The sequence below is a fragment of the Notolabrus celidotus genome, chromosome 21 (genome assembly GCF_009762535.1).
Source record: "Notolabrus celidotus isolate fNotCel1 chromosome 21, fNotCel1.pri, whole genome shotgun sequence".
NCBI classification, from domain to species: domain Eukaryota; kingdom Metazoa; phylum Chordata; class Actinopteri; order Labriformes; family Labridae; genus Notolabrus; species Notolabrus celidotus.
In genome coordinates this window covers 2300701-2325742 of record NC_048292.1, presented here as the reverse complement: position 1 = coordinate 2325742, position 25042 = coordinate 2300701, and the positions used below count along the sequence as shown (strand labels likewise).

Genomic DNA, 25042 nt, shown 5'->3' with positions numbered 1-25042 from the left:
GAGACCAAGCTAACACTGAGCCCCTCAATCTACAAATAACAACGTTGTCATCATCACTTCTCCTGCCTGCTGTCCCCTCTCTTCACCCGTTCTCTGTGCGTGTTTTGCTGTTGAAAGTGCCGATCAAGTGAGGACTTATGTTTATGTTCCAAGGAAGTGAAATTGTTGATGAAACCGATGACGTGCAGGGGCTGAGATTAAGGTTATTGGTCAAATTTGCGGGAAAGTTGCGTTGATTGTATAAAATTGCAAGGCCGCGAAAAAATCGCGCTGATTGGTTGAATTTGCGTTGATAGTTGCGATCGCGAAATCGCAACTTCCTGGAGGGACTGATAAAGATTCCAATCTAGCTTAAATTAAAGTCCAATATCATTATTTTTAAAAACTATTTGATGCTAATTTTATTTTTGTCATTGATTCCCCCTCTGTGCCATTTACCCAAGTTAACTGTCCTTATAAAACATTACAGAGCATGAACAATGGTACAAATTTACCATACAACCTCAAATTTAACTTTCCTCTCTCTCCACTCTCCTGTAAACCTGCTAAACTTAGTTTAAGAAACACACGTGTGTACAAAAAACACATTTTATTGTACAGAGTTTACAATAATGAGAACAGTGAAGTCTACAGTAAAGGGATTTAAGTAGCTGATACAAATGACAGCATCAATAAAACTCCTGAGGTACGATGACAAAACACACGTAAACAAAAACCCTGTGGTTACCTCTGCTTCACGTGAACAGATCTACAGTACATCCATTTAATATCAACACTAATACATAACATTATTTACACAAGGAGGGCCGTTAAGATCTCTCTTTTTACAACCAATGAGGGGCCCTGGAATAAGAAAGGAACAATGAAGCTGTAGATTGGTGTTACCAGATAAGTTAGCTCATGTTGTTTGATCTTTATAAACTATTATATAATTATTTTCTAGAGATAAAAACCCTTATAAGCTGATTCAGTCGATTCTAGAGGTGATTCATGATACACTTTTTGTCTAAAAGTAATGTGTATATTTCTAATGGGGTTATGATATGGAGTTATTTCCTTTGGGGTAAAGATTTATACATATTTGACAATTTATCTGGAAGGCTTTACAATGGAGTTAAGTCGAATATGCTTTTTGAATATCTGTCTAAGCCAATTGATTTTGTAGAGATAAAAAAGACCTCCATAAAGATCCAGTCTGTGTCTTACAGCCTGAACACCCTCTTGGTTTTTGTTGATGCGTTTTAGTTTTGTAACATTCACGGTCTAGAGTTTCTGCAGTTTGTTTCAGTTACAGGTATGAAGTGCTGGTTGTGACTCGTTTGTAGGTAGTAGGTTGTCGGTTTTGTTCTTCAGTGGGCTGCGATGCGGTTCATCCCCGGGTTGACGAAGGAGAAGTTTTTGAACATGGTCTGGTCCACGCTGTTGATGAGCGTCCGGTCGGCACACGACAGGCGAGGCTTCTCGTTGATGAACTCTTTGTCGAAGTTGCTGCAGTCGCTGGGGGAAGACTGGGAGGGTGGAAGGGGAGATATTATTACACATGATGACTGACAACACATCGCTGATATTACAGTCTCACATGCTGATGTGAAAGTATGAGGATAACTCAAGTTAACAACCTTTATTGGTTATATTTTGCAGAGCTACAGTTCATCATTTTTGGATTCTGGTGATATCTCGTTGTGTTCGACTAACAGCCTGAAGTCTAAGTATTCTTATTAAGCTTGGGGAATTTTAAAGATCATTAAGTTGTCTGGAAAAATACTTATTTAGTGGCAATTTTTTTTTTAAAAGTGACTCAAATAGATAATCGAAATTGTCTTTGCCAGTCAGCTGTGATCATGCTAATCCTTAAGCTTAAGCTACATAAAACTCACAAACATGGATGGAGTGTCAGTGGCGTGCTATAGGCTCAAAACTGCCAGGGGATCCTGTCTTTCCCTCTCTCTCCTCTCTCTGCCTGTCTCTTACTTTAACTCTTCCTGTCCCATTAAAGTTCCTAACCATAGACCTTTCTTGAGTCCCTGAGCTCCCTTGTCTCGTAGCTTCCTCCAACCTGCTGCTGTGGACGTGCCAGACTCCAGCTGCTACAACTACTACTATCCGTCTCCCCACTATCATCTCTCTCTCTCTTCATCTCCCTCTATCCCTCTCTCCAACACGGTCTCAGCAGATGTGTGTCTAACATGAGTCTGGTCCTGCTGGAGGTTTCTGCCTGTTGAAGGAAGTTTGTCCTTGCCACTGTAACTTGCTAAATGCTGCAAATGGTGGATTAAGATGAGATCAGACTGAGTCCTGTCTGTAAGATGGGACTGGATCTGATCCGGTCTTGATGATGTGTCTTGGTTAATAATAGAACATAGAGGACGGTCTAGACCTGCTCTGTTTGGAAAGAGTCTGATGATAATGTTTGTTGGGATTTATAAATAAAGATTGATTGATTGACAGTCTGAGGGAAAACAAATTGGTTCGCCATTAGCGCCACCATCGCTCCTCCTTGCAGGTTAACATCCACATGCTTGTGCTGGTTCCTCATGTCTCTGAGGGAGTGGTTATATGTCAGTTTAACCAGACACAGCCTACATACAACTTTATCTCCATTTACTAGATCAACATACTGACAAACCACTCTGCGCTACCAGACGACATCTGTCACCTGTGCTTGCTTACATCCAGGTAGTAGAGCTTTAGAGCAGCCATAGCAGCTCTGGCTCGTGGTGGGTGTCAGTGTTAAAAATGCCAAATTACAACCAAGTTTGCCTACTAATAAATCAAATACTCTTCAGAGTAATCTTCTGGACTTTCCTTTGGTTCCACCAGCACGTCTTGAAATACTCATCCTCATCTGAAAGTGCTTACCAAAGTCGGCTTGAAGGGCGGCGTCACCTGCCGTTGTTCCAGCGCGCTCCAGTCGGTGCTGCTGAAGAAGCTGTGTTCTCTGATGTTTCCCTTCACGCCCAGACGCTCTTCAGGCTCTCTCACAAACAGCTGCAGCACAAACACACACAGGAGTTGATTGTTAGACTTGGTGTATGAAGGCAGCAACCCCAGCTATGCAAACTCTGACTGTGGCATACCAAACTTGCCTAAACCCTACAAATGCATCGTCTGTAACCAATGGTTCTGATGTTGAATATCAGATTAAGGGAGGTCTTTCTTTGGTGATAGTCATGTATGGATGCTCGTGTTTGTTAACAGTCTTGTCCCAGTTAGTCAATTAGCACCCTCATTGGTCAGGGACAAACAAAAGCCTGTCACGCCGTCTTTCCAAGTCACATCCAGAATTTACAGCTCTAAAAATAACCTGCACCCTGAAAAATAGCCAAACGCCAACAAACATGGCGTCTAACCTTGACCAGGATGTCTTTGGCGTCTTTGGTGAGCCAGCGAGGATAAGCAGGGTTGTCCGTTCGTATCGACTGGAACAGCTCCTCTTCATCCCGACCGTGAAATGGAGACTGACCAATCAGCATCTCGTACAGCAGCACGCCAAACGACCACCAGTCCACTGAGCTGTTATACTTCTGACCCAGCAGGATCTGAAACACATCACACACTTAAATGAAACCAGCTTTTCTAAATTTGCCGTCGTTGTCACTGAGGTAAAATCAGTGATGTAGTGTCGTCACCTCTGGAGCGATGTAGTCCGGCGTCCCACAGAAGGTAGACGTCCTCAACTCGTTGTACATGTTCTCCTTACACATGCCGAAGTCTGCTATCTTGATGTGACCCTCAGAGTCCAGCAGGACATTATCCAGCTTCAGATCTCTGCAGAGGAACAGGAGAGGATATTAAAAAAGCTTGATGTATAAAAAAACCTACCCTGGATCAGCTCTCAGTTTGGTCTCCAGTGGATTACTCATCCTCAGTTAAAGTTGTTTTTGGTTTATACTTGGACTCTACCTGTAGATGACTCCTTTAGAGTGCAGGAACTGGAGCCCACATATGATCTCTGCTGAATAGAACCTGCAGGAAGACACAAATAAGAACAACAGAGGAAACACAGGGTATGTTATCTTTGTGTTTCCTTTACTTTTTCACATTCTCTATCAAGAAGCACAAAAAATCCAATGAATGATAACAGTTCATAAAACATGGATGCACTTTCAGTGGCATGCTATAGGCTTAGACTGACACACTGGGATCCTGTCTTTCCCTCTCTCTCCTCTCTCTGCCTGTCTCTCACTTTAACTCTTCCTGTCCCATTAAAGTTACTAACCATAGACCTTTCTGGAGTCCCTGAGCTCCCTTGTCTCGTAGGTTCCTCTGGATCTCTGCTGTAGATTCATTTTTTGGGTCTGTTATTCATCCTTTCTTTCTTTCTTTCTTTCTTTCTTTCTTTCTTTCTTTCTTTCTTTCTTTCTTTCTGTCTTTTTTTCTTTCTTTCTCTCTTTCTCTTTTTCTTTCTTTCTTTCTCTTTCTTTCTTTCTATCCTTCTTTCCTTCTTTCTTTCTTTCTTTCTTACTGTCTTTCATCCCTTCTTTCTTTTTCAGTCCATTCTGCTTTTTTCCTTCCTTCCTTCTTTCTTTCTTTCTCTCTTTCTTTCCTACTTTCCCTCTTTCTTTCTTTCTTGTATTAATTTTTCCTTTCATTCCTTTCTGCTTTCTTTCTTTCTTTCTTTCTTTCTTTCCTTTTCCCTTTCATTCCTTTCTGCTTTCTTTCTGTCTTTCTGTCTTTCTTTCTTTCTTTCTTTCTTTCTTTCTCTCTATCGTTCCTTCTTTTTTCTTTCAACCCTTCTTTTTTCTTTTTTTTCATTCCATTCTGCTTTCTTTCTTTCTTTCTTTCTTTCCTGCTGTCCCTCTTTCTTTCGTTTATTCATTTTTCCTTTCTTTCTTTCTTTCTTTTATTCATTTTTCCTTTCATTTCTTCCTTTCTTTCTCTTTATCGTTCGTTCTTTCTTTCTTTCTTTCTTTCTTTCTTTCTTTCTTTCTTTCTTTCACCCTACAGTTGTCACAAAGGTGGAAGTGAGCCAAGTGGCCATTACAAGAACTGCAGCTTTGCCTCAAGTGTTCAGTCTGAGAGGTTGCTGCTTGGCCTGATTTTGTGTTGTGGGATACATACGTTGCTCTTTGGATGTCAAACTTGTGAACGTTCTGGATGTGGAACATGAGATCCCCTCCGTTTAGATACTCCATCACAAAGAACAAGTTCTCCTGTGAGCACAGAAGAAGAGGTCAGGGTGTTAGCTGAAGAAGTGTACATACTTTGTTCAGATTGTCCAGGTGTTCATTGTCCTCACCTTGGTCTGGAAGGTGCAGTGAAGGTGTGTGAGAAACGGGTTCTCCCACGCTAAAGACAGGACCCTCCTCTCCACCATGGTGCACTCCACATCATCATCCATCAGCACCACGTCCTTTTTTAGAGCCTTCACCGCGTAGAACTTCCCGCTTTTTTTCAGCTCTGCTAAAAAGACCTGAAAGGACAGAGAAACCAGAACTGATCAGGCTTAAAGGTTTCTGTTGTCCACTCATTTCTTACGCCCCCTTTGCTCGCTGATGTAAAAATCCTCCACCTACATGGCAGCTAAAAAGAAGTCAGTGGTTGTTATTTGGAAACAAAGACACACTTTGCTGGGTTGAAGCTTCATGTTGATGAGAAGTTGAAATACTCTGCACATAAAACAGCAGCAAATAATGATACGCTTTCATTTCTTTAAATCAGATCGTCTCCTGTACCTTCCCGAAGCTGCCTTTCCCGAGCATTTTGTGCAGGACGAAGTCATCAACGGTGAATTTGGGGAGGTGGTCCTTCCTGGGAACAGCGTACAGCGGCTCTTCATCCGGCACCTCCTCAGTGATCGACCTGCCGACATCTGTTGGTGCGTCCCACGAGATCCCCTGTGTCTCTGCAGGTCAGGGAGCATGAGTAGAAACAAATGCATGACATCAAAAACTCCATTAAAAAATGAATGACTTTGTGAGAGTAAGATATTAAGAGGCTGTGTACCTTTGTTTGCAGGTGGAGCTGTACCCGGTGCACCCGTCACTAACCCAGATGGAGCTCGAACCACTCCCGCCTGTCCCACCCCGACCGGACCTTCTCGACCGATGATCTCTGTTTCTTTGGTGCTTCTGGCCTTAAAGCAAAAAGGTGAGACTAACATCAGCATCATTCATGTTTGGCAGCTTTACTAAGACAGGAAAGTGGTTCTGAAAGAGCAGAGGGTTTGAGCAGAGGGTTTCTGACCTGCTGTTTGGTCTCGATGATGGCGAGTGCTTCAGCCATCAGTTTCTGGTTCACTCCGCAGAGGTTTGCTACTTTCTTCTGACATTTGTGATGGACGTTCATGCCGCACTCTGCAGAACAAATAGCATATATGACATTTTGGAAAAGCCTTTTTAAATGTATGAAGTAGTGGTTTGAGAATGTACGAACGGGATTATCTAATACTGATGGACCCCAATGAATGTGGTGTGAATGGATGAATGTGACGAGTAGGAGTGGGACAAAATATCAATATTGGACACAGCAGGTCCTGGCAGATGAGGAAAACTTTCTGTGGACTGCAAATTTCTTACTGAGGTTTAATCCTGAAAGATTTTAGATAGGAACCAAAAAGCATGTTCCTTATCGCAGGGGTTCTCAAACTTTTTGGGGCTAGGGACCCCTTACAGGTGAGAACATTTTCCAAGGACCCCCTCATAGTTGTAACATAGATTAAGCAGAAGCTTACTACCATTCTCACTCTTAGATGCCCTTGGAACTATTTGAATTGTAAAACTGATCAATCTAAACACTTCAGACCTGTTCCACAGTGATAAACAGAAAACACTTCACCATCTGTGAAAAAGTTTTTAGTTTTGTTCTTATATTCCTGGTGATTAGATGTTGCTTTAGTTTGGCTGGCTTCATAGCTTCGCTCGCTAGCACCTGAAGACACATGACGCATTTCAGCCTCCCGTCACTGTTCTCAATAAAACCAAACTCTATACCGTCGTCATATTGTCTTAATTTAGCTAGCTTGGGCTTAGCATCATTTGACGATGTGAACTGATTTAGAAATTGCTCCATGCTAGCGAGGTAGTAAGCAAAGCTAAGTAGTAGCAGAAACAGTTGTGACTGGAGTGAAGTGTGAATGAGTGATACGTGACAGATTGATGCGAGTGTCACAGTCACATCAGTTTCTATTTGCCCAAAGCTAACTAGGGCGGGAGTAATGGGCACAATATGCTGGTTTTATCGGCACAAATGGTCCTCATCTGTATATATGTTGTTTTTAATGACACAGCATTTTAAAAATGTATTAGAATTTTTTTCTATTTATTTCACGGACCCCCACGCTATGGTTCGCGGACCCCCAGGGGTCCTAGGACCCCACTTTGAGAACCAAATCCACGAATCAGAGAAATTTGGAAGCGGTTTTCTGTACCCAGGCCTAATCATTCCATCATTCTTTAATATATATCAGTTATCATCCGTATCGGGATGTTATCGTCATCGTGGGCCAAGTATCACATATCGTGAGTCACAGTGACGAATAGTGTAAAAGGGCTTTATGTGGTTGGAAAAAGCACTACATAAATACAACCTCATTTAACATTTACCATCTTCTAATGCCTCTCTACACATCCCCTGCATCCGTTTGCTCACATGCATTGGTTATGTGATTAATTTGATATAGAGCACTTTATCTTCCAGCTGCTGTGACAGCTGCTGTGTCTCTGCTCCGACATCCACACCATGCAAAATATGTGGTTCATATTTCTGATGGGAAATGTTGTTTTACCAGCTGCTGAAAGGATCTCATGTCAGAAACTGCTGTCCAGAAAATACCCCAACCCTGAGTCTGTGTGTTCTAGGGTGAGCTGAAGTTCACACTCGTTGTATTTCTCATTTTATTTTGTGCTTAAATGGAGTTACTGTGTGTGTGTGAGTTGTCGCTCTAACCCGAAGCACAGAAATAAAAAGCTCCTGCCTCTCACCCTCACATTTGAGCCCCTGCTTGGCGAGCCCCCACAGCAGAGTGCCACAGTGTTCACAGAAAGTGGGACTCTTGTAGTTGTAGACTTTAAACCTGTGGGGCATGTCGATCTTGAAGCGCTCCTTGTGGATCTGCAGAACAAACACACATCAAACACTTTATTAACGCCACACTACCTGTGCACAAACACTCCAGGTCCATCCTTTAGTCGCCTCATCACTACATGAGGTCTTTATTCTCTTTTGATTTCATCCATGTGGCTCACAAAATGAAACAAAAGCAAAGAGATGAAAGCAGCTCGTAGATAAAACATGGTGCTCCTTTTAGAAGCGGTGCGACCACAACTTTACAGATCTAGCTCTCGTGCTGTAACAGAAACCTCCAGATAGAAATGTGAGGTGATTAATTTGGAACAGAGAGGCTCACCATTGTTTCTTTGCTGTTAATGGCTGAACCCGTGCACTTGGCGATGACTTTGTCGATGCATTTCTTGTGAATAGCTGCGTTACACTCTGAAACAAAAAGAGACAGCACAGTGAGACAAACAGGAAAAAGGAAAGAGGAGGCACAGTGAGAACTTTTCCATCCTGAAGGTGAGTGGAAAATAATCAGACACTCACGTCTGCACTGGTAGCCCTGCTTGTTGAGACCCCTGTGGTGGATAGAAACAGGTTGAAATGACTCACATGATCACAGAGAGGATGAAAGTTGAGAGTATATGTTTTTGAAACGTACCAGACGAACTCTTTGCACACTGAGCAGAACGTCGGCTGAGGGAAGAATGTGGCGCTAAACTCGTGACACTTGACGACGTGAACTTTGGCCTGCTTGATGGCTCCTCGCCGGTGATGGAGGGCGAACAGACCCTCTCTCTCCCGTTCAGACTCTTGATCGCCCTCCGTCTGACCTGCAGCGTCTGAAACAAATCAAACAACCTTTATGTAAAAGAGGAAAAGACATGCTGTCGTTTCGCTCAGCTTGCATGCATCCTGCCAAGATTTCACACCTCGATTTCCCACCTTCCTGTTGGTCATGAAGTCTGACTTCTCACGATCAACAGTTTCAGTTTGACTGAAGTGTTATAGGTGAGCTGGTGGTCTTTGTTGCACCCTCTCCTGGCTTTACACTCTTTAATTTGTCTTTTGAGAAAGGCCTCACTGAGTCATGGTTTAATTTAGACTGGTCGATTGATTATAGGAGGTGGTGTGTGCTCATAGTTAAAGGTTTTAGTAGATTCAGTAGATACGTGGCTTTTCAGGAGTGATGTGAGCAAACTTGTTCTTACGTAGTGACATGTAGAATTGGATAATAATGCCAAAAAGTCAAATCTGGACTCTTGTAATATCTTCATTAAAGGAATTTAAGAACAGCAAGCTTTTATAATCAAGTGTTTTCTTACTGAAATGAAAAAAAGTGTATGAATCAGACTGAATTCAGTAGTCTGCATTCGTTTACAGTAACTCAAATAAGGACATATTCTCTGTGACGTTCATCTGCTTCTGGAGAGGCCTCTTAAAGCCCACGGATTGCAAGCGCCATGTTGGAAATGTTGACTCAAAAAAAACTGGAGCTGTGGCAAACTTATAGCCTCCTGGCGAACAGCTACAAAATGCTGGGACAATGCTAATATATGTTTAACTCTATTATTTCTTTAATTTTGTATCTATTTTTAATTTAAAAGGACCATGCATAATAATTAACATTTTTCTAAATATGCCAGAATTAGCCAAAAGGCTAGTTTACATCTGTAGTCCCTTACCAGATGTTAAAAAGGCTCCCTAAAAAGATCCAGATTAAACAAACAACAACTCTAAGCCTTAATATTACCTGAATGGATGCGTTAATAAAAAAAATCACCCTACGCAAAGCGTGCATGAATACATAAATAAGCTGCACACCCAAAATAATTTATGTACCACACTGTAAACTTGTGCAATGTAGCTGTAAAAATGAGCATTTTAACATGGGCCCTAATGGGGATTATTATTAATTAATTCACCTTTGCAGCCAGCCCCTAGTGGACATTTTAGGAACTGCAGATTTTTTGCACTTCTGTATTTTTTGCTTCATTTTTTAACACCCGAGCTGCTGAAGAATAAAACTAAAATATAGCACTTGCAGAGCAGTAACTTTAACTCATAACATACACAAGAATACATCTTTATTTCAGATATTTATCCAAGGTACATGTTTTTGAACATAATGATGGACATTTTGAAGATAATAATTGAAATGAAGTCCCTTCTGACGCGAGTTAACACAACTTCAGTGCAATGCAACTGTTTATTATGCAAAAGCATTTGTAGTTTGAATCTATATTTCACAATTCAGCTGTGTATTACATCATGAAAAGCATTAACTCTCTTTATTCTCTCTCCCAGCTTTACTGTAGTGGAGGTACTTTTATTCCAAAAGAGGCTTTCTGCAATTTATAGACTGATAATCTGAAGTCTGTACATTAAGTGCAGAGTTGGAGTTAGGATGAGATTAGCACCAAGACCACAGGCATGAGGAAACAACTGGCCTTACACACTTGGCTTTGTTTGGGGTTCTTGTACCAAACATGGCAACCTCTAAGTCACACTGTGGTTCAGTGTGTTCGATACACCAACAAAAGATTGAAACTCTTAAAAATGGGCCATAGGTTGTTGTGTTTGAAGAACTTGTTTGGTGGGTGTTTGTTTGTGTAAATCATTGAAGGGAGTTCCCCCCGCTCTCTTTGTGCCACCTGTTGTTCTGAGCAGTAATTTCCTTTTAGCTGAATCTATTTATAGCAACACGACATGTCTTCTTCCTCGGTGACTCCTCGGCCCTGGCGGTGTAAATGTCAGAGGAGGAAGGAAGCAGTGAAGGAGGGAAGAGAAGCATCTTTTGAACGAGCTCTCAGCAGAAATTCTGTTTTGTATTTCGAGAAATTATAATCGGACTTTGAAGATTAAAGCTTGAAGATGACGTGATGCCGGCTTTTCAAGGACTACACAGACAATTTAGATGATGGCTTGTGTTTGATGATGTCATTTACTATTTTTATACCAGTTATAATCCCCCCAAAAAATCAAAAAACGGCCTTTAGAAAATGTTCCTCAGAAACAATGTGAAGAAATCTTTTACATTAAAGGTACAACCGGGGCGCTGTTGGTCTGAAGGTTTGAGCAAGCGGCCCAGATACAGAGGCTATAGTCTTCATTGCAGCGGTCACTGGTTCGACTCCCGGCCTCGACCATTTGTTGCATGTCTTCCCTCCTCTCTCTACTCCCGACATATACCGTCTTTCTACAGCTGTCCCATCATGAAGGCAAAAATGCTGGATGTATGATTGACAGACTCCAGGTCAACTGAGTGCACATTTCACCGATCACTCGGGCCAGTGGAAATACTATCTTAAGAGAACATGTCATATACTTTCATATCGTTTTCCAGTGATTCTTTGGTCATCTTGTTAACTAAACGCCAAAATCCACCAGATCCACGTCCGGTCAGTCTCTGGATCTGATAGGTTTTTATTCTAGTGTTAACTTCCGCTGGATCCGCTCCGTTGCGTTCCGGACTTCTATTTGTTGCCGGATACTGGAGCACGACGCATCAATCTCAACAGAGCAGACGGAGCGGGACAGGAAGTCAGGTTTCACCAAAACAAAATGAAAACATCCGGTTCATTTTCAGAATAAAACACTCTGTGTTATCACCAGATCGTATTTCACTTAACTACAACAACAAACCAAAGTCATGATGAGCGGAGCCAGGCCTGGAGTCAACAGGTCAGAGGTTTTCAGAGGACCAGAAAGACAACATGGATGAGGAGAGGAGGAGGAGGAGAATCTTTGATTCAGTGATTACCGCGGGAAAAACTCAGTCACATGACTCCAGCTGTCCGGCGGTCCTGCTCCAGATATCTGGACACGGATCTGGTGGAAGTCCAACGTCACTGTGTTCTCACTTCACTCAAGTTTGTTAAAACCACCAAAGGCATGGCGAAAGTCAACACGTAAATAACATCACCAGAAGAGTCGAGGGAGAGTGACAGAGAGAAAGTTTCAGCCCCACTGGTGAGACTGCTGGAGTTGGCTGGAATATGATGCAGCAAAAAAATTCAGTCTTTGCCAAATCTGCTCGTCAGTTCTGACATAAACTGGAAAGTGAGTAGAATTTAGAAGAGATAAGACGGTTTTGCTGGGTATTGTAGGAACGACTCGGAGGGCCAGTGGCAAAATGAGCTTACTGTCTGTCTGGGTAATTTAATTAGTTCCCTTTTGGATGATAAAGAAAAACTTTTGTGTTGCTTTTTTTTGTCCCTGTAGCTGATTGAGCACAAACAAATCGAGTTAGGTGAGTTTAAATCACTTACCGCTTTTCTCCAGGTAATATCTGGCCTCCATCAGCAGGCGGCCTTGAGGCTTCAGCTCCAGCTGGGGAAGAAAACAGAATGAGATTCATTGACGAAGGGGAAGGAGGTTTACAGAAACAACCTTTAGGTGTCATCAGAATAAAAAAGAGAAACTGAAACAATGGAAATATTTCACGACTGAATTGATGAGAAAAATAGAGAAAATAAAAAAGGGAAGGATGTTTAGCTTCCCACTGACAGACACAGACTGTCTGTGTGATGCACACACACACACACACACACACACACACACACACACACACACACACACACACACACACACACACACACACACACACACACACACACACAGAGGAACAGACCGTGGAGGAAATCCAGCCCCAGACTTTATTTGATTTGATTCATCATCTTTATTTGTTTATTTGATTCCTGGTTGACTCGAGGAGGCTGTTGGGACTGAGCCTCTCGTGTTGCTCAAATCTTTCCAGGGACATAAAATCTCTTCTAGGGAAAGAGTGATCTCATGAGTTAGAAATAAAAAGAGGAAGAACTGAGAATGAGTAAGAGCGTTGATGGCTTCCATGACCCCAATAACATCAGTACAAACATAATGTTGTAACTCTGGGGTGAAGAGGGGGACACAGTTTGACCCTTTTGGCTCAGAAACTAAAGAGAGATGAGGATAAAATCTAAACATGGCAGACATTGGTAGTGGGGAACAGAGAGACAATGTTGAAATTTTTGAAGCTTCAAGCTTTTAAGTCTGATAATTCTAATTCTTTGAGAATACGATTAATATGATAAGCCGCTAGGGAAATTGTCACATGCGAAGATTTGGGAAGATTTGGGGAAAGACATTCAGCCTAGCAAAAAGACTCTAAAGGAAACATTTACAGCTTTGCTTCCTTATAACAGTTTGAAAGCTCAAGAAATTTCAAGATGTATTGCTGAATATTTAGCCAGAGACCTTTCTGTGGTCGACAACAAAGGATCCAGAAGGTTAGCTAACATGCTAAAGCCAAAGTATAAATTCCCATCACGGCCGTACTTCAGTCAAACACTGTTAGCTCGTATCATACCGTGTCTTATTGTATAGTAATGTGTGGTATCGTGGCGGGCCGTGTCAGACTGTATCATGTCGTATTGTACAGTTTAAGGCTAGGGAGGGTCATATCACGTTGTATTGCATCGTGTTGTATCATGTTGTGTCGTTTCGTATCATACAATATCGTGTGTTCATGTTTCGTGTGGTGTCAAATAACGCTGCATCATTTTGTTTCATGTGGTTTCGTACCATACTATATATTGTGAGGTCTTGTTTCGGGTCCCTTCATACAAGCAGCAACCCCCGGTCTCAGACTATGACGCCCATGTGGAAGTGTTATAAACTGCAATACATCAAGAATCCACTTGAGGCTGGCTGCAGAAACACCGGAAACCACATACACACCCATTCAAAAAAGACGATCTTTGCAGCAGAAATAAACATGTTTACAGTCTGGTTCAAAAAACGTCTTGGCCCTACGAAGCTAATCTCTCTATCGGCACACACTGTATGGGGGGGTGAATTTTTTTCTAACGTGACGGTTCAGAAGATATTAAAGCTAGGGTTGGTAGTCTTGGAAAACTAGCATGAATTTGAATGTAGCTTTTCCTCATGACTCCGTCTAACCCCTCCCCTCCTCCCTCGGAGCTCCTCCAAAACGACGCCCCCGCTCACATGCACGAGCGCCGCTGACTTGTGACCATATGATCTTGACTGATTCAAAACCGGTCCTCACCAAAACATTCTCATAGTGAAAGTTAAAAACACAAACAAACATGGCTGCTGTTAGTACTCACAACTGTCATGCTAGCATTATCCAGTTGTACTGGTGACACAATATCAGGAGAAAAGTTATAACACATATATAAGACTGTAACAGCTCTACTGTTTGTTAAACGTGTTCAGTGTAGATGTTCTTAATTCCTACAGTGTTGACAGTCAGTGAAGGCATCAGGAGAGGTGTAGAGAGTGTGAGCGGGAGAGAGGAGAGACAAGAGGAGAAGTTCTTCATTCATTCAAACATTGATTGTTGTTTTGTTGGTTGGCGTGGTAACGGCCGACAGTGACCGGTTATTAAAGATCAACGTGTTCACCAATCGGCTCGTCATCCCTACAGAGTCCGGACAGACGCTACAGTACATCTACATTTCTGTAGGACTTACTGAATGTCATTCATTCTTCTGCTTGTCAGAGCCCTGTGGTGAGAGCTTTTTAGACTCTGATCCGGACTACAGTCCTGAACAAAGCCCCTCATGGGGTCAGAGGGGACAGGCCCAAGGTGGAGCGAGAGGGGCAGTCAGTAGAGTCAGGGGAAGCAGAGGCAGGAGACGGGGAGTGAACGCCGGGGAAATGTACGCTCTGCAGGAGGCGGGCAGAACGGCAGGACAAGATTTGAATGGTTTAAAATTTTGGCACCCAAAAAACGGTGATTGGTTGGTGTTTTCCCAGGTTTACTCCGGCGTAGATAGCAGCTTTTTATACCTCTTTTTTAAGAACACATCATGTATTGATTGCCATCAGGACAGAAATATCATTTTAACCAGTATAACAAAAAGTGGATCTAAATCTGAACACCAACCCCAGCTTTAAGATTACGAGTTTTTGCCCAAATAAGGACATGACTGACTTGACTCCCGGTCGGGAACACATAGCTCTTGCCTAAGAGGCTCAAACTCCGCCCCTTTACGTCACACTCTGCCTTGTTGAGTTCCGTATTTCCAATATGGCTGCCGCCGTCGACTGGCTTCAAAACAGCTCTCAGGAACAGATGGGTGATGTCACGGATACTATGTCCATTATTTATACAGTCTATGGTATCATACTGTATTGTTTAGTCTTGTTTCATGTCGTAGTGTGGCGTGTAGGGTCATATCGTATTGTATTGTGTGTTGTTTGTATCGTGTTGTATTGTCCTTGCTGTCATGTTAGCAAAGATTCAAAACTTTCAGCGTTTCTTGACATTAACACAGTGACATTAAGTAACTGAGTTGTATGATCTTATACACCATAAAAAGCCAAGTTACAGCCTCGACCCCAACGAACCTGAAGTTTTAATGCCAACAGTGAACATTTTCTGTGACACTAAAATCAGTTGAATTAGTCGTTTGGTTTTTGATCAGTGATGCTGTTTATAAAACTTGTGCTTCTTTGAAGAGTTCCTCCAGGAAATAAAAGCCTGTTTGTTATTTTCTGAACAATTCATTTGCTGATTCTTTGCACCACGAATGGACGGAGTAAGTCTTTGTTTTTAATGTCTAAAAGGTGGATTATGGATTAAAACATTTGACCTTTTTTGACCCCTAAGTGAGACAGCCCATCTGGATTTTTGCTCCAACAGCCAAACAGCCGGCCGGTGTGTGCAACAACACAAACCCAAACACACACACACACACACACACGTCTTTTAACACTTACCCAGATCTCCAGTTTGCCGTTCTCTTTCTTGCATCGCGTTGCGAGTGTGTCCAGAGCCACCGTGGCCTCCGACTTCATCTCAGCCGTCCGGTCCTTCACCATCACGTGCATGATGCGACCCTGGTGGACGTGGGCATCGAACGTGGTGCTCCATGGAGGGTACATGGTGGGCTTCTTCTGCTTGTACACCATTCCTTTCTCTGGAAAAAACAGAAAGCAAGAGAGAAAAATGACTCATCATTTGTCAGAAGCGCTTTTATTTTTGTGATGATGGGAACAAAGGTGCTAACGGCGGTTTCACTTTGACTGTTGGTTCAACACCTTTAAATCCTGTGAGTCAGCAGATTAAATAGGTTCTTGTTACTATCAGTACAGACTCTCAGAGTAAGAGCAAGAGCTGGGTCATTTCAGAGGAAGAGGGGAGAAATATGTTAAAGATGAACCAAAGTTTCACCAATTTGCAGACAGAACCTCTTGAGTCAGGATGGGGATTTGATGACAGACCATCACAGAATCTTAGATTAATTTAGCCTTCCAGTAAAAATGGTCCTGAGGCCTAGGATAAAGAGTTGGGAGTCTTTTTTGGATGATATATTGACGATACTGAAACTATGTCAGATCAGCTTATTTTAAATGGATGTTTATGCCTTGGCTTTTTGAAGACATGAAGACCTAGAACAAAATACAACAACAGCTGTGTGTGAAATTCATATTCAATTGCTCAGACGATCTTGGTTCTTTGACGATAATTCGCTCGGTCTCTGATGATCCAAAGACTTTTCTTCTAGTGCCACCGTCACGTCGTCCATTATGGATTTAACTGAAATATCTCAACACATATTAGAGAGGATGCCATAAAAATTGGTAGAACCATTCATCCTCTCCTTTGGGTTACTTGTAACAACTCAAAGGATCCTTCACTTGTAAAAGTGTGCAATCATCCAGTCACAGTTTTTTATTATTGGCTGATTTATTCGAATAGTTCCCACATCCCTGTAAACATAAGGAGTAAGACCCATTTAACTGTGCAAAGTTGATGTAGATACACTAGTAAGATATCATATATGTTTGGATATGATCTTAATATTCTTCTTTTACCTATAAAGTTAGCATTTTACCTGATGTTCTGTTTATTATTTCCTCCCAGAACTCTTTGGTGCTGTTTTTTTCTCCTGTTCTGAATCTCACAGAGCCTCACCCATGTTACCAGCAACTGGCACTCATGCTTTCTTATGTTATTATGGAAGTTTTTCATTATGTAATGGCAAAAAGCAAACCTCTTTCAATACAAAAAATACATTTTAAAGATGAAATACGTCACACAAACTTTTAGATTTTTTTCAAACATCCCCACTCATCCCTTATTTGTTGTGGAAATAGACTGATTAATACGTTTGTAAACTAATCCAGCTTATTAACGGCATTTAAGAATAACCGGCACGGGCCTTTATCTGCATTCACGACGCTGATGTCCTCTTTATCTAAATGATACCACTGTTTTCTGTATCCTTTATAACAGCACATCAAATCTAACACAGTAACTTGCTGGTCTTTAATTAAAATTCTGTTATGATGTGTAGATAATGCAGTTGAATATCATGTTCTGAAATCTAAAGCATAACCTGGTGAATTTTTCTAATTCATGAAATAGCTAAGAACCCATCTAAAAAATGTTACCTGCCAAGATTACCATGTATATTAGATTTAAATGTGCATATGACTCAAATATCTACATTTAATATTTTTTCAACATTTTAATAATGAAGGATATTTGGACAGAAATTCATAAATCCATTGTGGGAATATTTTACAAGCTGAATATTTTCCTGTTTACTTTTTCTTTTAAATAGAATGTCCCTTCAAGTTCAGCAATTTTATTTCAAATTTCTTTACTATTAAATTGTTGAATTTTATCAAATGCAAAAAAAAATACAAAAACACATTGATATTGGTGAAATATATCTGCTGAGCTGCTCTCTAATTATCAGTGAAAATGCTACCAAGTGGAAAAACTTTAGACCCTCCATCAAGCCTCAACAAAAGCTAATGATCTATAAACCGTCTCCTCTCGCTCTCTTGCAAGTTTTGATCAACACCATCCTGAAGGTGGAGATTTCCAGCGCTGAACATCAACACCATGATTTAATATTCTGAAACAGTTTGAATATAAAGCATGTTGTGGGGATTAACTGCTCTTTTATAGCTGAAATCCATGAACCCTGTACGTTAAAACATGGCCGTCAGTCGTCTTACTTTACACATATTATCCTCTTTTATTTAGGGGATAACATTTTAACCCCATGTTAAGCAGACCTGTCTGATTTTTGCCTTATAGTGTTGAGGGATTTCAACGATTACATGGCTAAAAAATAAACTAAAAACCCTCCTGGCCTTCATAATTGACATCTGCTGATGTTTCTGTGTAATAACATCCTAAATATCCACTTACATAACAGCCACATGCCATCCTGCTGCTTCAACAATAAAACCCGCTAAGCTTTTTACTCCCAATGTGATCTGCAGCCGCCACCGGCTCGCTCGCCACTTTTACTGCTGATTTAAGCCCCCGAAGAGGAAAATATGTCTGCTTTCCTCCTGACTCGACACCAGATTGAGGGTTTTACAAAGAAGTGTGTTTGTGGCGTTGTGCAGAGTGAGAGGTGACATGTTTTTGTGGCAGCAGGGACTCTGTCAGTTCCTGTGAAGTTCTATGAAAAGCACCTAGGTGGCATTTAGACACGGTGTGCTTTGACAACTCGGCTGCTTTGAAGAAGTGTGTCTGAAGAGTTTCTAATGAAGCTTTATTGGTATGTTTGAGTCTTTACCTCAAAGTTATTGAATTTTTCTTTCATACAAGAAAGTTTTCAAACAACACCACAGCTGGACTAATCCTAAATACTAAACCCACACTGAACACAACTTTTAATCCCTCACTAATGAAAGTCTATTAGGAGTCTTTGGGGCTTTGACTCAGCAGGTTTGCTGTGTTTGAATGGGATTTAAAAAGTGGAAGTTAACCAAGAATGGCCCTCTGTTTGACAGCAGGTACAAGCTGTCAAACAAGATTTTCCATCAACACGAGCGGCTATAAACACAAAAAAGGAAATGGCTGAGAGTCAGTTAGAAGAGCAAACAGACATATGGTGACTGCATGGACAGAAGTCACCTTTACTCAATCATAAAGCCAACTAAAAACACTACTCTGTCAATCCAAAGCCCAATGAGTCATCTTCTTACCTTCCATCCTCTCACTGTTTCACCTACTTATCACAAACACACACTGTAGTTCACTCGGACTAAGTCTTGCTCACACTTCCTGCTGCCCAAAATTCAAGAGCACCAAATGTGGATTAATCCACTGATTAAAATTGACCCAAATAAATCCACAGTGAACTTCTGTTTGGGGTCACTTTGTTTCAAAACAATGCTGACCAGACTGACTGACCCTTTTGGTTACACTGAGACAATAAGGTGGATGTCACTGGGTTTGTGTCTGCGTCTCTGCTCGACTAAAGTTTAAATTCAGACTAGTCTAAAGATAAGAAAACACATACAAGTCAAAACTGAATTAATTTAACACAGATAAACACAGGGTCACAGAGTCTGCAGGTGAACAATGTTAAATTGGTTTGCAGAGCGTGTCTACCACTTGCAGAGCTAGCACCACCAGCCTTAAGCCCTCCTTGCAGGTTAACGTCCACATGCCTGTGGAAGTTACCGACTTTATCTCCATTTACTAGATCAACATCCTGACAAACCACGCCGCACTACGAGACAACTGTCACCTGTGCTTGTTTACATCCAGGTAGTAGAGATTTATTGCAGTCGCCATTAATGCGACAGCTTGGATAAAACACATGACCCACATTTTGGAGCCTGTAAAAGTACAAATATAACCAGTTAATTTAACCAACTTTAACCAACTCTTGTGCCAATGAGTGAGGATGATGACATTTCATCGTGGAGCCGATAAATATATATAAATACTTTATATATATATAACACTTTTCAATACAGGTAACAAGGTGCTTGACAATAGGCAATAAAAGCAAGTAGAAATGCAAGGCAAACTGAAACGATAAGGGAAGCCTTTGGTCTAGCGGTCTAAGCGTGCGCCCCATATATAGAGGCTATTTACTGCATGTCCTCTCCCACTCTCTACTCCCCACATTTCTGGTCTCTCTTTAGCTGTCCTGTTAAAGGTGAAAAAGACCAAAAATATAACTTAAAAAAAAGAAAATTAAACAATATAAAACTTAAAAGCATACAAACTTATAAACAGACTCTTAAAATCAGAGTTAAAATTAATTAAAATCACAGAATTAAACCTTTCATGTAAAAACCAGTCTTGAGTAATGATATAAGACAAAGGACTGACTCTGCAGCTCTGATCTCCTCTGGCAGGCTAGGTACTCTGACTGACAAAGCCCTGTCCCCTTTGGTCCCCAGTTGGGACCTTGGAACAGCTGTTAGAGGATCTCATTGTCCTGGTTCATATGGTGATAAAGGCTCAGAAATATAGAGAGGGGCAAGTCCATGTTGTGCTTTAAAAGTTAATAAAAGAAGCCAATGTAGACGAGCTAAATTGAGGTTGATGTAGGCACATTTTTTAGGTCTTGTGAGTAATAATAACACATTACGAAGATTCAGCCACACCTAGCTTCTGTGTGGTTATAGGGTTAGATATGAGATATGAGACCAACGTTTTTTAACCAATGAAGCTAAAAATTGAAGCGAACATATTCATGGTTGTTCTCAGTGAAGAGAAACAAGGTCAGTTGTATTTTCCAGACTCGACTTCCTGGATTTAAAGCACCACGTCACGTCTATGCATCTTTGCAAGTGACTCATTCACGATAACAGACGTACAGAATACACTCGGACGTATTTTGCAAGGAGTTAATTTTCCTTCTCTCGCCCAATCATAAAGCTTTCCTTTGAAAACGAAACCAAGATGACAAAGTGACACAGGGCCTCTGCTGCAGTTCAGAGAGCAGCTTTTGTGTGAAATAGTAAAAGGACTTAAAAGAGGCTCTAAACTTTGAAGACGGCTGCAGAGGAAAAACTGTTTATTGAAGCTCTCCGTCATCTTTAATTGAAGATGAGTCAGAGCGCCCGATGGGAACTGTGTCTGTTTTTTTTTGGAGGGAGTTTTAATTTGAAAAACTCAGCGTGATGCCGGCGTGCATCAAGAACTGAAACCACGAGAAGCAAACAAAGCTTAGTCGTTATTTAATTTAATATACTTTGAAGAAGACGCTGAAGCAGGACCTTTTTCATTTTGTCATTTCAGTCGTAGTAAACTGGAGTATTTGATCTATGAGTAATAGTTCTCCTCACTCTGGACAGATTTGTACCTGAGGTAAAGTGAAATTAAACTAAGAGGCGTCGTTCTCTGAGTCAGCCTTGAGTAAACGAAACACCCTGACGTATGAAGGAGCCTCTCTGTGCTGCTGTGTAGAGCCAGTTTTTGTGGTTTTTAGAGGAAAAGAAACATCAGAAACCCTCCTCTTTCCTCTCAGTGGCGCTCTGTTTTTAGCTCTATCCTGCACTCGTCTTCAGCAGCAGTTAAAGTCAGACAGATGCAGAACTAAGATATCTGCTCTGTCTGTTGTCATGAGGGAAGTTTCCTTTAGAGGGGAATCTGAACAGTAAACTTAGCCTTCTTGGACTTTTATGTTCCCGTTTGCAGAACTATGTTACCACAAGTATGATCATTTTCAAACCTAAAGGGAGAACAGCTGATTGTGTAGGTGATATACTACAACACTCCTGTTTTACTTCTGCTTTTCCCATCATCATTTCAGACCACTTCAAGAATATAAAATAAAGACTCTACTTCTACATTTCTATTTTTTACCACAAACACCCACTGACGTTGCTTTTCTCAACACACTATGCGTCACTTCCTGGGAGGCAGAGGTGGTATGTTTTCAGAGAAGGAGGCAGTGCTGGTATACACACCATATGGTGCTAATAAAAGAAACTGGAATGAGTAATGAGTTATTAATATATACTGCTGATCGATCAAAGGAAGCAAGAAATATGTGAAACTTGTGTTGTGAATTTGTCCCATTTAAGACAGACAATTATCGATATTTAATATCTATATATAAAGTATTTCTGATTCTGATTCAGTTTAATTTTTCACCAGGAACAGTCCTCAGTTTAAGCCAGGGCTGCAGCTTTATGATTTTAGTCTTTTTGTATTTTTATTTAAGTTGATAACTGATGAAACATTTTAATCACAAGTTTAAACTTGACACAACAAACATCTGACAATTTCTCTTGAGAAAGTAAGGGACATATTTTTACTGTGGCATCAGAAAAAATAGATTTTGTGAAGTTGAATTTTTTTTGTAGAGTTTCTTATTCTGAGATGTCTCCTACATTACTCCTAAAAAATTAAAGTATGCACTGTGTTAATGCACCATGACATGACAAGACATGACAAGACACGACACGTGACGAAATGTAACGTCACGTGACGACATGTTACGACACGCAACGACACGTAATGACCATAGACTGTAAATAAAAATGGACAGCGTTGCTCCGCCTCTTCCCGTTGTACGGTTATGAAGCCAAAAAACCCTGCAGAATTTCTGTGGTTGCCACGGTTATTTCTGTGTTGGCACGGTAACGAGCTCCTCCCTACAGCGTAGCGTCGTCACAAGATCCTACGGAGTTTCCCTCTACGGCGGCTGTCAATCAAATCAAACCTGGAAGTAAAACCCTGTTTTTTAAACTCTAATAACTAACCAAAAAGAAACTTTTCAGGAAAAAGAGGCCTTGAACACAAAACAGTCAAATACTAACTACATATCACCACAGCATACGGATGTGAGAAACATTCATACAACGTGTATTTATTTTTTAAAGTTTGACTGCAGCCCCATTCAAATGAATGGGGGAGACAAAGTTTTCGACCTACACTGCAGCCAGCCACCAGGGGGCAGACACTTTGCTGGAAGCTTCACTTCCAGCCGAGCGAGATGCACCCCTGGTAACGACACGTAACGACACGTAACGATTTGATCCGACACAACGACATAAGACACAAAAAGTCTTGATGCATATACATGATGTTGGTATTAATAATTCATGTTAGTATAGTTGCTACTTTCTGCTGGTTTAATTTTGAGACAAATAAATCAAGAATGAACCAAATCATGTTTGTCAACAAAGCTGTGCCATGACTGTCCTAGCACCATTGAGCAGCACAGACTTGATAGAAATGGAATATAATACTCATAAGTATTTTAGTGTTTAATTACCTGAATATAAATATCATTCTGTTTTGATTAACTTAGAATCAGACTTTTGTATCTACATAAGGAACAGGTCCTCTTCCATGGAGGCCGCCATCTTGTTTCTCCCCTTGCACAGAACGGACGAACACCTAACAGTTTTTGTATTTAGTGAGTGACTCGGAGGACGATGCAGAAGAGAGGATTTGTGGGGAAAATAATTTGATTGCCAGACGTTTTTTTAATGGTGAAAACATGACAAATGGAGGATCATATTTATCATGCATCAAAGGAGCTTCTTGTTCTCAAAGGCCACCGTAGCTTCACCGACCGGAGGGGTGAGCAAGGGAGCGTTTCAGTCTAGATTCTGACTGCTAGATACTCTACCTTTAAATAATGTAAACATGTATATTTTAAGATATGCAATACGACACGGGAGGGTATGAAACGATAGGATACGATACGATACACTGTCCCATAGTTTTTCCATCAACTTGGACTCATGTGCTGCACACTCATCTGCCTCTACAGTACACCAATCAATGCAATCACTAAAAAACCAACAACAAGCCACATGCAAATGGAAGAACAGGTACCAAACAACACAACAAACAATATACTTTGCACAAGATCCACACAAAAGTAGACTTTAATGAAAGAGGTTCAGATTACATTGGGGAGTCTATATCGTCTGCCCAAGGAGATCTTGTACTCAGATTGGAGGACTAGCGATCTGACCCAAAAGGAGAGTTAGTTCACAACCATCCTGATAACCCATCAATCATTCATTCACTCGTCGAGCAAGCACAGCTCATCATTTGCTAGAATTTTCTGCGTTTACTCTGATCTCGGTTTTAAAAATTCAGAAAAATACACTTAATACACTTAAGGAAACTTAATTATTATTCACTATTAACCCATGCATGGACTCACCTGTGTCGATGGCCTCCTTCATGTAAACAGCACAGTATGGGTTCACCAACTCTTCATGGTACGCCAAACCTGGGTCCATCTCAAAGTTGGAGAACCCAATCCGAAGAAACGGCGACATGGCTGCAGGTTCTTAAATATCCGAACAAAGACCTCCAGGGAAACCTTTTCGACAGCGCCTTCTGATTCCTCTCAGATTTTCAGCTGTGCTTCAGTGTCAGCCACCTTTCCTCCACTGCAGCAAATCACTGACTGGCCCTTTTCCTCCAGAAGAAAAAAGAGGCTGGCGAAGCAGGGGAGGAGGAGGAGGAGGAGGAGGAGGAGCAGGAGGGGGTGGATGTTTTCCGCCCTTGACACTTTAAAAAAACCTGCGAGGAAGAGACAGAGAGCAAGAGGTGTTTCGTCACTTTTGACACCGTAACCACAGAGTCACTTTTTCTCTGCAAACTTACAACTTCTGTGAGTCCTTTATCTGCAAAACATGAAATTGTTTGAGGCGCTTTACTGAAATAAATCCCAAAGCATGTAAATAAAACACTCTGGACCTTGAATGCAACACAAATAAAACCGCTCATACCTTCAGGACTTGTAAACACCAGCTGTCACGTTTGGCAGAGCCTCTTAGCACCTCCACAAAAACACAATCATCTCTGAAAACTCTCGCCAACTTCGCTTTGTGTGATCAGACGCAGAAATAACTGCTCTCATGCTGCCTGCCTTCACTGCAGCAGTTTTCAAGGCTCAGTCTTGAACCGGGTGACGGTCGATGTGATATTTGAGGCCTGCCGGAGAGCCTTGGTGTGTGTTTTCCCGCATGTCTGTGTATGTGAGTGTGTGTCAGTGTCCCAGTATTGGAGAAGAGGCCCAGAGGAGACTATTAATAGAGCTGAAATACTAAACGCAGATCACGACCGCAGCCCGCAATACTTGTTGGCGTCATTTTCGGACGCGGGAACGAGTCACCTTTACTGTAAACTCAGCTGACCCTGACTCGGAGGGGTCATGTGGTCAGACGGTCACATAGAAGCACAGCTAGTGGATGACATATCTGTTGTTTGTTGCAACATTAAGACTCTGAAATAAAAGCTGGGATTAGTTCAGAGATAATGAAGCAGGGAAAAGTAAAACCTGAAATA

General features: G+C 41.4%; 1 protein-coding gene across 1 annotated transcript; it reads right to left on the bottom strand.

Moving 5' to 3' along the window:
- Nucleotides 1-574: 574 nt before the first annotated feature.
- On the bottom strand, nucleotides 575-24274 carry prkcq (protein kinase C, theta). The gene is made up of 17 exons (XM_034673973.1): nucleotides 23910-24274; nucleotides 15727-15926; nucleotides 12267-12327; nucleotides 8657-8837; nucleotides 8542-8573; nucleotides 8348-8433; nucleotides 7923-8052; nucleotides 6187-6296; nucleotides 5947-6076; nucleotides 5676-5845; nucleotides 5240-5413; nucleotides 5062-5153; nucleotides 3904-3966; nucleotides 3630-3768; nucleotides 3351-3539; nucleotides 2860-2988; nucleotides 575-1508 (listed from the first exon to the last, which is right to left on the bottom strand). The coding sequence occupies exons 1-17, from the start codon at nucleotides 24025-24027 to the stop codon at nucleotides 1350-1352; spliced, it is 2163 nt and encodes a 720-aa protein (XP_034529864.1). The 5' UTR covers nucleotides 24028-24274; the 3' UTR covers nucleotides 575-1349.
- Nucleotides 24275-25042: the final 768 nt, after the last annotated feature.

Coding starts and splice junctions, on each gene's coding strand:
- prkcq (XM_034673973.1), bottom strand. CDS start 24,027: ATGTCGCCGTTTCTTCGGATTGGGTTCTCCAACTTTGAGATGGACCCA. Junction 8,434..8,541: donor GCAGGGCTACCAGTGCAGAC/GTGAGTGTCTGA, acceptor TTTTTGTTTCAG/AGTGTAACGCAGCTATTCAC. Junction 5,414..5,675: donor GGAAAGGCAGCTTCGGGAAG/GTACAGGAGACG, acceptor CTGTCCTTTCAG/GTCTTTTTAGCAGAGCTGAA.